The 12,781-nt window shown below is 43.3% G+C and overlaps 1 protein-coding gene across 1 annotated transcript in view; it reads left to right on the forward strand.

Annotated features, from left to right (window-relative positions):
* Positions 1-12,781, forward strand: part of ITPKC (inositol-trisphosphate 3-kinase C) — a 506,565-nt gene that overhangs the window by 445,986 nt on the left and 47,798 nt on the right. The window contains exon 5 of the mRNA XM_085625774.1: positions 10,750-10,849. Coding sequence (XP_085481900.1) covers positions 10,750-10,849 — 100 coding nt within the window. The remainder of the gene's footprint in view (positions 1-10,749; positions 10,850-12,781) is intronic.

The following is a 12,781-nucleotide window of genomic DNA, read 5'->3' on the forward strand; positions in this document are numbered from 1 at the left end:
CCACACGTGGTCCAATGCACAAGTTCGTAGAACGTTGTGAAGGGGTTGCACTCGAAAATAGTGCCCGGTACCCAGGTATTGCAGTTCCTCGTCACTCGTGGGGTCCACTTGCCTCAGCGTCGCTGGGGACTCACGATGTCCTTGGAGAAGTCGGGAAATCCACTTCCGGGGCTGCAGGGGCTTCGGACTCCGGCGGGAGCGGGAACGTTTGCGACCGTTGATTCAAAGTTTTGGTGCCTGCCAAGCAGGGGAGTCACTCCTTGACTCCAAGGGAGATTCTTCAGTCTTCCAGAGGTAGTGGAACATCGAAGGTCCAGGCTTCTTCATCAGAGCGTCGTCCAGGGATATCTAGTTTGCAATGGCAAGGGTTCCCTAACTTATACTAGAAGGAAGGGAGGGACTAGCTCTATGACCCCACCTATGGGAGGGTCAGGGGAGTGGGTGGCTACACCCACTTACCTTTGTCCAGTTTCGCGTCAGAGCAGGGGCTGGTAGCCCCTGAACCGGTTTGAGCTGGCATATGCACAGAGGAGCCTACTGCTCCCCCAGTGCAGGACTTCAAAGCACTCTAGGAGTGCACCCACCCAGCCCCAATACACTAAACCCTGTCTGGGAGTTGACCACACCTCCCTGTGACAGGATGCCTATTGTTTGGCCTCCTCCACTGCGAGTTTCGGTCATCAGCAGGAGGGCAGCCCAGTGTCTGTGACTGGTGGAATCCATTTTGTGATGCCAGGGCTCTTCAGGATTCTACTGTGTTTCCACAGTGGGTACATGTCTATCCCTCTAGAAGGGGAGGGGGAATCATACTCCCACATCAGTTACTGGTGTGGGGGTATGATTCCAAAGCGTTTGACACCAAACACGACATGTTTTGATGCAGCCATCCCAAAGTTAGCATTTACCGCTAGGTTATAATGCACTTAAGAGTATATGGTTGAACCGCATCCACAAACAGCTACAGAGAATGGACTCAGAGCTGCAGAGGGGCCCTGCTCAGGCAGAGGCACCCCCTCACATGGAAACCAAGCACCCTGCCCTCAGAATTGATAGGGCCTGCCTTAGGGGTGACTGATAGGTTTATATTTGTGTGTAAGGAGAGATATAGTGAACCTATATCTCAGTGAGGAGTGCTAACACTACCTCACCCAGGCTGCAGTAGCAGGCCTGTGATGTCAGATTTAGTCTGCTTCCCAGGGGTGGCATAATACATGCTTCAGCCCCTCGTAGGCCTGTGAAGTACCTATGCCTTTGGTACCTAGGGTACCATATACTAGGGGCTCATAAGGTACCACAGTATCCAATCACTAGTGCATCTAATATGCACTCCAAGTTGTTTAGAGAGAACAGAGAGGCTGGGGCCCTGATTAGCAGGGTCCCAGCCAGACTATAGCCAGAAACCAGTGTTCACATCAGAAAAAAAGTGGGGGCAACATAAGTGCAGATCCTACTGTCCTACACCAGGTAAGCTGAGGAAAATCGCAATGCGCGAGCTGGAGTGTTTTCATGTATCCTCTCTCTGAGATAACCAGCTCCAGAGTCATGCAAGGCCTTATGCACTAATACCATGGCCTTCAAATGCACCCTATTTGTTGCAGGAAGCCAATGAAGTGCCTTCAGATAGGCGGGCATTCAAATGCACCCTATTTGTTGCAGGAAGCCAATGAAGAGCCTTCAGATAGGCGGGCATGTGAGTCCTAGGTGGGAGTTTGAGTAAAAGTCTGGCTGCCGAGTTCTGCACCACCTGAAGTCTGCTAAGAAGGTACTCTAGGAGTCTGAGGTAAAGGGCATTCCCATAATCCAGTCTCATCGTGATAAGAGCCTTGATAACCTTTTTGATGACTGACTCAGCTAGGAGAGGTAGGAATCTTTTTAGCATACAAAGAGTGCTGAAACATGAGCAAATTGGTACTTGTATCTGCTGATGGAGGGAGAGGGTGCCGTCAAATTCGATGCCTAGTTTCCTTACGTAATTCTGAAGAGGGCCTGGCTGTGGCTCACCCTAAAGCCAGCAGGTTCTCAGAAAGTTAGGAGGGGCATCTCCAAAGATCGCAATCTCCTTCTTATCCCGGTTGTATTTCAGTTGGTACCGGGCCAACCACAGAAACACCTTAGCTAGACATTTCAAGGGGAACTCTCCGTCCAGCTCCTCTCCCTTACCCCAGGAGAAGAAAAGCTGCATATCATCCGCGTATGAAATTACTTTTGTGCCCATTGACTCCGCTAATCTTGCTAAAGACGTATGGTAAATATTAAACAGAGTGGGGCTTAGGGCAGATCCCCGGGGTACGCCCACAGTTGGAGTTCTAGCTTGCAATGAAAATGGGGGCAGCCATAATTCTTAGCTTCGATTGCTTAGATAAGAGGTAAGCCATTTCAGGGCTGTGTTTCTGTTCCCTATCGCCAGAAGGCATTCGAGTAGTTGTAAAATGGGGAACCAGGTCGAAAGCAGAGCTAGGTCAAACATGATCAGAATAGCCTAGCCACCCTTGTCAAGGGCACTTCTGACATGCTGCACTACTACCAGGAGCGCTGTCTCAATGCCAGTGTGGTCAGAAGCCCGATTGACTGGGATGTAGTAATTTGTTTACCCCAACAACTACAGACTGATTGCAAATGGACCTTTCCTGGGCAAAGTCTACGAAGCCAGCATAGAGGGGACTGCTCTTGACTGGATCACATCCTACCTTCAAAACAGAACAAATGTCATCCATCCCCCCCCCCCCCCCCCTTCTCATCCAAACCATACTTTACAGAAGCAGTAGCCCCTTTAGGCTTAATCATGTCACTCATGCTTTTCAACGGCTACATGAGATCATTACCAGCATTAATCAATGAATTTCACCTCACATGCTATAACTATGCAAATGACACACAAATACTCCTTAAACTAGAAAGTCCCAAAGACATTGGAAACTCACAAATTCTCAGTTACCTCAGAGCTGTTGATCGGTGGATGACATGGAGCTATCTCAAATTGAATGCTTCCAAAACGGAAATACTCATGTGGCGATTAGAAAAATTATGACCCACTTGCCACCTGGCCTGATGATCTGGGAACACCGCCTAAAGTATCTAAGGAAGTAAGAAACCTCGGAATTGCCATGGACTCCAAGCTATCAATGAATGCCCATGTGACAAACTAGCGAGATCCAGCTTCCTTATTATAAAAACTCTAAGACGCATCTTTCCACACCTGAGATTTGCACACCAGTCCAGGGTACTATCTCTCTTGTTCCGTCTAAACTTGATTATGCCAATAGCCTCTACCACGGATCATCTTCAACAACTATCTAAAGACTACAAAGGATTCAGAACTCTGCTGCCAGACTGCTCTTACATATAAAGCCACAAGCACACATTTCCCTTGTCTTAAAAGCCCTACATTGGTTACCGGTTGCCAGAAGATCCACATTCAGGCTGCTTTGGATCACCCACAAAGCAATACATGGAACATGGCAGCTCTTCTTTATGAGTAAAATCACCAAAAACATTCAATAAAGGATCCTCCTCTCTAGATTGGCACTTTGCCTGATAATACCACCATACAAGAAAAAAACAGGTGGCACATCCTTCTCTGTTCAAGTAGCCAAACTATAGAACTCTTTACCCCCCAACAGAAGATCCACGGATAACTACCTTCTCTTCAGAAGACTACTCAAAAGTTGTCTCTTCCCCACATAACCACCATACTCAAACATAAATGTACAGCAAACCTCCTCCTGCTGCTGTGATCTCCAAATAAACACTTTCTAGACCCTTCCCTCTTCTTTCCCTCCACTATCCTTTTCAATCCAAATAACAGACTCTCATGTCGACCACTCAAATTAATTTAATATTTCCCTATACTAATTCACCACTAATCCTTTTTGGGTTCCGGAGTAGCGTGCTACTTGCTCAAAAGCGCTTTGACACCTCGTCAGTGGTAGTAAGCGCTATATAAATGCAATAACAATTTAAGGCAGGCTGAGATTTAACCTTTTTTTCTGCTAGTTACATATGCCTCAGCAACAGGCAAGTCCTAATAGGCTCTTGTTTAGAGATTGTCAAAAGTGTAAAATTGTACATGCGACACCTGGTTTTATGCATGTTTAACACTATTTTTCTATTTGCGTAAATTTACTATTAATTGCATATGCATAGCGCATTCCTATCACTTGGACGGTCTAAAGGCACTTTTGCAATCTGAAAGCCCTTTACTGTTGGAATCACTGTTGACCGGAGTCTAGTATCAACAGCTCAGAAATGCAGACATGTCACTTCCCTGTATGGTAGCAGCGGCGACAGACAGTTCTTAGCTTTGCACCTTCAAATGCAGAAGAACACGTAGAAGAATTGTTGCTCCATGTTACCTTGATTTATTTCTAAATTTTCAATAATATCACGACTATCGATTGCGGTAACGGGATTATCTAATCTAGGTATTGCTGCAGTCAAATTGACATTTTCTAACTGAAGCTCTCTCGGTAACGTGACTTAGAATGGAATGGACAATAAAGAACTGCCTTTTTATCTACTTCCACAACTTCCAGTCGTTTCCTCGTTGGAAGGTTGGGCATCAAGCGCAGCCTTCAGGGAGCCATTATCTTGACCTTATCTCTGTATTTTAAACCAGTTTTATAAATAGCGTCTGCTGATTGCTGAAATGTATCAAAGCTCATTGTTTTCCTCACCCAGCTTGGATTTAAACCGTAGTGACCTTTGAGCAGGGTTTGTCAGGTCCGCACTCTGCACTCTTGGTGACATCCTATCAGATTTCTTGTTTTCCCTTCTTCGCTGTTACACTTAACTTTTAGTTAGCGATTAATTTGAGGGGTGGCGAGATTTGTGTTCAGCACCACGGTGTGGATCGAACTGTCAACTTGAGCAGCAGACCAAATCTGACATTTGGGAGGAGCGAAAAGTTGCACCGTGGATGGCTCCGAGACCTGAATGACGGCCGCTGCGGAAGAATGTCTGGGCGCCCCCTGGGTTATGGAAGCGACAGCCCCCGCAGCAGTTCAGACCATCTTTGCTTTTACACAGTTCAGATCTTGCAATTCATTCCTTTATTTGTTCATATAAGGCTATTTTAAAATAGCATATTTACCGTCAATTGGCAACTTTTTATTCTTACTCCTCTTTAACTAAAACTACGCTCTTACAAATGAAGCGTTCGTTAAATATGGAGCTTCCCACGGAAGAGGTAATCAGTCACTGTAATGCTCTTGTTGATGGTAACAATCTTAAGTTTTTTCCTAGAAGGAATAGCATTTTAGAACATGTAATTCTTGTTCAACGATTGAAAGCCAGTTCGTGTTCTGCTCTAGAATCTTTGTATTTTACTTTGTGTTTGTGGATATTATTAGATTTTTTGCTGCTCAGTGAGTAGATGGCATACGCTCACATATGAGGTCGGAGTACTGTCAGCTGTCGCCTAAGCACTTAACTGGTGGCGAGAAGGCCACTGTCCTTGCGTTCGTTGTCGTTGATGCATAAACACACTGCCGCTTTTAAACTCCTCATTACATAACCACCATTCTGTCTTTGATATTTGCGTACACACACAGTTCAATCGATCTTATGATGCATTCCATTTGTGGCGCCTGTGCCGTGCTTTATTTAAAGGTATATTGTACTCTACGTGAGATAGAAAAGTATACGGGGCCAGGAAGAGTACATCTGACACAAAGGTATACACCGTCCTCCCTGAAACACTTTGTAGGACTTTTGCTTGTGTGTACGTCATGAAACATCATCTGTATCCCTTCATAGATTATTTGAGATCTTGCGCCACTTTCAGTAGTTGCACTGTCGATTACCACTTTCCTTTTCTTCTGTTCAGCGTAATGTGTGCTGTAAACTGTGGCCTCTATGATCATTTGAACCAAATAAGGAATTGTGTGGAGGTGATAACTTTGGGCATGTGCACTCTGACAATTATTGCGTTACTTCTGACATGTTGAAATTATTTTTATATCCACTGTTTCAACTCATTGATATGAGTTTCAAATGGACTTTTCTAATGCTTACTAGAAGAGATGACAAATCCTCCGTCCAGAATCTTAGAATTCGTAATTCCCTCGTTACTTGTGTGGATGTAGATAGCGAAGGAATGGCAACACAATTCTTTCCTGTACATTCTCTCAGAAATAAAATTAAATAAAACGAGAACTTTTCTTCATACCTTTAAAATTATATTTATGCTACTCTGTTTTTATAAATCGCATGTATATCGATTCTTTTGCCAATTAGTGCTTTGGACGACGGTTTATTGTAATAGTATTGCTATAGCACTTACTACCCTCGATGAGGCTTTGAAGCGAATTTCGACAAGTAGCATGCTACTCAAAAACCCAAAGTGGATTAGTATAGTGAAATATAAGTTAATTGGAGCAGTGGACATGTGAGTCTGTTAAATGGATTGAGTAGGATAAAGGAGGGGAGAGTCAAGAGTGTTATTTGGGAGATCATAGTAGTACAATGAGGTTTGTGATGAGTCAAAGGAGGGATAGAGGAAGGGAGAGGTAAATGATATATTGTAAGAGGAATAAGATGAGATCTAGAGTAGCAAGTTGGAGAGTTGAATGTTGTTTTCTACAGTTGGGAGTAAAGATATATACACATAAAAAATAGAGATATTAAGTTGTACTATATAAAGTCCCACATGTACATGTATGGATAAACATTTAGAAACTCAGACCTGTACATAAAGCAAATTTATTTTTTATAATTATTTATTTTTATATTTTTTCCAATATTCCATGTAAGTTGTGCACTTTGTCCATCGATTGGTCCTAGCTTGAGTAAGCGTGGAAGGGAATGATTGTAAGGTTTTTCCTGTGAATGTGTATTTTTGTGTGAGTGCACCTTGTGGCATGTCATTCAAACTTGTGAGATAAGCAGGTTTTTGGGTTGTCCATGTGGGGGTTATGTCTTATCTCCTCGCACCAAATCTGAGGCAGATGTGGAGGTGAAGTGTGTTGCTTGAACTCCCTTTAGACCCTGCACTGCCCAGGCTGCTGACAGCCTTTCCTGTACGTTTGGGGTCGATGTGGCCATGACTCAGAGATGGTGGAAGTTGCTATTAAACATTTTCCTTAACCTGGTCTCAAAATTTGTAGATTAGCAATGCTTGATCTTTCCCTAAATATGGGATTAACTGAGCTGTCTAGTTTTGGTAGGGTATATAATCATATCTGCGGGCCAGAACCATATCCTACCTGGCCTGTGTACCTGTGTTAGACTGCACATCTGTTCTTGCTGGTTCACAGAGGCACGCTTGTTATTTTCCTATCCTTGTGGGTGCACTCCATCATCCCCCACTGAACAAAAAATGCGTCGGTGATACCTACTGCACAAAAATGATTTTACATGCTATGGGCGTTAACTTTTAAAGAATAATCAAACTGATTTTAGGTACTCGTATTCTAGTCTTGATGCACAGCTAAGTCTTGCATCCTTAAGACCCTTAAACGTTTGTGGTTCTTCATCATGGAATGTCTTCCATGGAAGATGTAGGACCGAAAGATTACTCTCCCAAGTTACACAATTAACCAAAGAGCTGCCTCTTACCTAGCAGTTCTGCTTATCATCCACTAGCAAGACGTACAGAAATGAAATCGCAAAGTATGTTAAAGCTGTATAGAAATCTACTGGTCGGCTATTTGTCAGTGGAGATCGAGTTGGGCATGGTCCAGGCCAGCCCAGTCTTTGCTTAACATGAGAAACAGGTTGTTTCTGACCTGTCAGACTCACTGTCATTTCCCAGGATTGAGCAAATGGAATCGCATGGCGTTTAGTTTCTGTGAAGTATTCTAAAGCTCGTAACCAAAGAAGACGGCTACAATAAATGACTGTCTGACACTAGAGTGTCTGGCACCTCAGAGGTTTGTTAAGAAAACCCTCACACACCAACCTGGTTAGTGTCATGCTTCATCATTGGGTCCCAGCTGAGTAGCCAAATGCTACCCAGCTGTGCTGCGACACCTGTTTACAGTGGAGCGGGTTGAGTTGTCAGTGAATGTGATGAAGTGAGTGTAAATATAAAAATACCTCCAGAATTCTACCTGTTAATTTATTCCTGGTGATCTGGGATATGTTTAAAAACCAGAGAGTGGATAATGAGCTACAGATACAATGTGTAGCTTGTTATTATCCTATGATGGTCGACATGTTTCAGCCCACTTGAAAATATATTGAGGCTTTCTTCAGGACCTCTCAAAGTGAGTGACGTGAAAAAGTGAGTGGTAAAAATAGCTACCACGTGTTTATACATTTTTAGTACACGCGCTAAGGAGGACTGTATATGCAGGGAGGACTGACCGTATGTGGGTCCTCGCATTTTGATAAATACACTAATGATATTGCAGGCTTTCGCATCTGGTCCTGGGGGGGGAGCGATCCTCTTTTAAGTCACATATTGGTGTGAAGGTCTCGTCCGCGGGTTCATCTATTGCTGTATCCTCAGGAACAGGCTGGCCTGTTGCGAAAGCCTGCAATACGATTACTCTATTTATCAAATGCGAGGACCCACATACGGTCAGTCCTCCCTGCATATACAGTACTCCTTAGCGCATGTACTAAAAATGCTTTAACACGTGGTAGCTATTTTTACCACTCACTTTTTCACGTCACTCACTTTATTTGAGAGGTATTTTTATATTTACACTCACTAAATCACATTCACTTACACTTCAACCCGCTCCACTGTAAACAGATGTCGCAGCGCAGCTGGGTAGCATTCGGCTACTCAGCTGGGACCCGATGATGAAGCATGACACCAACCAGGTTGGTGTGTGAGGGTTTTCTTAACAAACCTCTGAGATGCCAGACACTCTAGTGTCAGACAGTCATTTATTGTGGCCGTCTTCTTTGGTTACGAGTTACTTTTAGGGACAAGGACGGCGGTCCACCTGTCCTAGCTTTCCCCAGTTTGTTTTTTTGAAGTATTCTAAAGCGACATTTTCTGGTACAGTACCTATAGCAGGTAGGTTTCCAACGTATACTACAATGTGAGGATTTTACTTTTGAGATAAACTTGGTAGGGAAAATCACTTTAGTTGTTTCTAGTTAGTATGGATGATATAAAACCGCGTTTACAATGGCTGTGTGCACGTGAATCCCAAGGCAACAGGAGAATGTGTATATATTGCTCACACAAAGACCTACATAGGCAGAAACTTAGCTTGGGAAGAACAGACCCAAACATCAAATAAATTATTTCCCAAAGAAACAAAAATAATGCAAGCTTGAAAAACTGCGTATGTGGTTGAAAAAACGTTCATGTAGAGGTTTTTGTGCTTCAAGTAAGGAAAACAAGTAGGGTCATACAGTGCGGCTGTTGGGTCTTATTGAATTAAAGTGTATGCAGCTAAAATAGCTGATAAGTTAAACGTAGCAAATGGGTTAAAGAAGACACACGGGAATGTTCGTCCAATTGCATGAAATGAAAATTAATAGCTTAGGGCTGAACTTTCTTTCATTGAAGTTGGTGCACTTGCAAACACTTGAATAAACTGAGAAGACTTTTATTGTTGAACTTTGAAAACAAAAACAGTTCTACCCACATTAAGCCCCATTAGCATGAAACTAAGAAACGAAATGCCAAGTAATATTGAAAGTGTAAAAAAAGGGAACTCTACAAGGTCTGAAAATCTATATGTACCTAGAACACGAGTATCATTTAACCTATCTTAGATTGTTCATGGAGGTAGATGAGGTATTCGCAAACCCACAATCAGGCTTCTCTGTGAAAATGCAGGACGTGGTACATGGCATTTGGCTTGAGTAGGGCGGAAGAATGACTAATTTTAAATGAGGTTAAAAAGAAAACGAATGACACAGCATGCACTAATATACTTAAAGGGAACACCACCACCAACATCTCCTATTCACAAATAGATCCTGTATGTTCTTCAAAATTTCTCTGAGACCAAGCAAAACAAGCATTGGCATAGCCAATAGGTCTCTCCTTTGGGACCTTATAAGTGTTTAGCCATGCAACAGTTGCATAACTAAATACTTATAAGGTCCCAAAAGCGAGACCTATTGGCTATGCCAAGCGGCCGCGAAAGTGAAAGTAATCGCGGTAAAGCGCGCGCACATGCACTGTAGCTCTAGGCTGGCCTGGTAGCACTTTTTGGTGCCCTCTCAATAAGTCTCACCAGACCAGCGCATGCGCTGGGTCAGGCGAGACCTAAAAATCGTCAGAGACCAGCATGAGAATGAGACAAAAAGGCAGCAGGCTTTCATAGCAAAGTCTTGAAAGCCTTTTTTAGAGCAAGGTGCGTTTGAATTTGTATGAATGGCAAGAGAAGAGTCTACCGTAACTTGGCCCCCAGAATATGAGTGTTCCTGCCCACCCTCCCAAAAGCAGGCCTTGGTGATTCGCATAACACTCAATTGTATTTTCAACATGCTGCCCAGCTGCTTTTTCCTGCATGTTTTCTAGGAACAGGGAAGCCATATAGCACTTGTCAAAGCACCTTGGCTTTGACATGCAGTCTATGCTATTCCAAACTTCTCTATGTGCTCCATTATGGCTGTCATTACTTCCCATACTGTAATCTGATCACACCTTTACCTCAGTCGCTTAATCACTGATGATCAGTGCGCTCCATTCAAATTTGTTTGTATTTTCTACGGTAAACAATTGTCATCAAAAGAGCATATTGGTGCACTCAAACACGGTACGCTTAACTGTGTAAAACGTTTGAAATTTTATGCAGTTTATATATCTAAAATGATTTCTTCGTTTTGCTTTTTTAGAACAAATCATGGAAGAAGCTGAAGACGGTGGTGCACTGGTCTCCATTTGTTGTGTCATTTAAAAAAAGATATCCTTGGATCCAGTTAGCTGGGCATGCAGGTAAGTTGTACATGGGGATTTTGTGTTGCTTACACTTGCTATAAACAGTGACCAACAAACCTTTCTTCCCTTAATCTCTCATCTCAAATTGGAAGAGACAAGAATATGGGTGTGGTGGAGAGAAGATTCATTTTTCAAATAATATAGGGGAAAGCAGACCGTACTGTGTTTAATAAGCCACAGACTCTACTTTTAACTTTCCTTGTGTGTTGTTATTTTAAATCCCCCCGGTATCTTATATTTTATACTGACATCTATGATAGTACAGTACCCTAAACTGTCTGCATCCCTATCGATCTCTTCCTTCTTTTGTTGTCAGAACGCTGGAGCATAGGTATAGGTAACCCCATCCATGAGCTAATAACATAGCAGAGTGAATGACTCAAACCTCCACAATATCCAACAGTAATGGTGATCGTAAAAATACAGCATTTACCACTCCCAAAAATCGCATAATGGGCTTTAGGGACTCTGACAGGTTAAGTATAGCCACATGCAAAAGTAGTTGTGAAGCTTGTTAGGATGAGTCCTTTGAGATACTCCCTGTTGATATTAATTACTCAGAGGCCCCCCTCGAGGTTTCAGTTTGTTGCTACAATCGTAATTGAAAATGTACTGTAAACATTAGGACTCCAGCTAGGATTGGTTGCGAGATGGACACTTAATTGTCTTTCCTGACTGAATTCCCCATCTAAGCGAAGAGGCTCGTTCCTAGGGCTTGAATTAAATGTGCCCAATGGGAGCCCACATCAGGAGATGGAGAAGGAAAGATTGCTGTTAAGCCATAATCAATCATAATTCCCTCTTTTATGTATCCTAGGACTTAAGAACCTACTAATCTGACCTGTGAATTCTGTGGAGTTGGCTGGTCCAAGCTTATCTCGGGAACCTGTTCCACCTTGTAGATTGTCAATATCTTGGGTCGGAGTTCCCGTAGGGTTATAGGAGTTTGGTCTGACATGGAATGGTCCGCAGCATTAGCCAATAGATGTTTTATTTTAAAAGGCCACTGACTGAGTGGGGTTGAGCCAACCATGCCAAGCCAGCTATGCTTATTGAGGGACACCCTCTGTGGCGCCCTGTTGCAGACTCTACTTCTAGCCTCCCCACAGCCCTTTCACCTGGAAGAAGTTACTAGACTAGATGAGGTTCTAGAGAAGGCTTGGTATTACACCTCCGGATTCTTCATTGAAGAATGGTGAGTGCTAAAAATGGACCTTAGTCAACCCTTCACCTTTAGTATTTACCTACTGTGGGTCTTTCTTACTTAGAAATTACACTCTCTCTCAATTGCTAGGGGGATGGTCTTGTGGCAGGAAACAGCTGGAAAACACAGTAGGAGGTAGGAAAGATGGGTAAAACAAATGTGGAAATCCGCCAGGTCGGAGACGGCGATGCAGAGTTATTAAAGCTGGGGTTAGTGGTAAATGAGTAGTGCTGAGTTGAGATGGCTCAGTCGGATGTCTGTCAGAGAGATCCTTGGGAGAAGAACTCCCTGTGTGCAACTGTGATCCAGTTGGTGACTGGAGTGAGTTAAGGTCTTTCATCTATCTTACTGGAAGTTTATGAGGAAATGTAGGGCATTGTGGCATCCTGCTGGTTGATCCCTCCTCTAGGAGAACCAAATAGTTGTAATACTAAGTCACTGAATCCAGACTTTCCTCTTTGTCTAAGGAGCTAAAGACTTTATTGGGGCATCTAGCTCATTTGCTGATGTGATTCTGGAAAGACTTAAGCCCAAGGTCTACCTCAAGACAGTCGCAATGACGTGCCCAAAGAAGGACTGCTGCAGGAATTCCCCTGAGTACATAATTAGGTGGAACTGGAAAATGGACATTACCCAGTAACACCATAGCCCCACAAATGGATGTCTGTAGTATGGATATTGTTTGGTCTGGAAGGGAGTGTTTCATGCCAAATGAACTGTAAAAG

Source organism: Triturus cristatus, chromosome 9, assembly GCF_964204655.1.
Source record: "Triturus cristatus chromosome 9, aTriCri1.1, whole genome shotgun sequence".
NCBI lineage: Eukaryota > Metazoa > Chordata > Amphibia > Caudata > Salamandridae > Triturus > Triturus cristatus.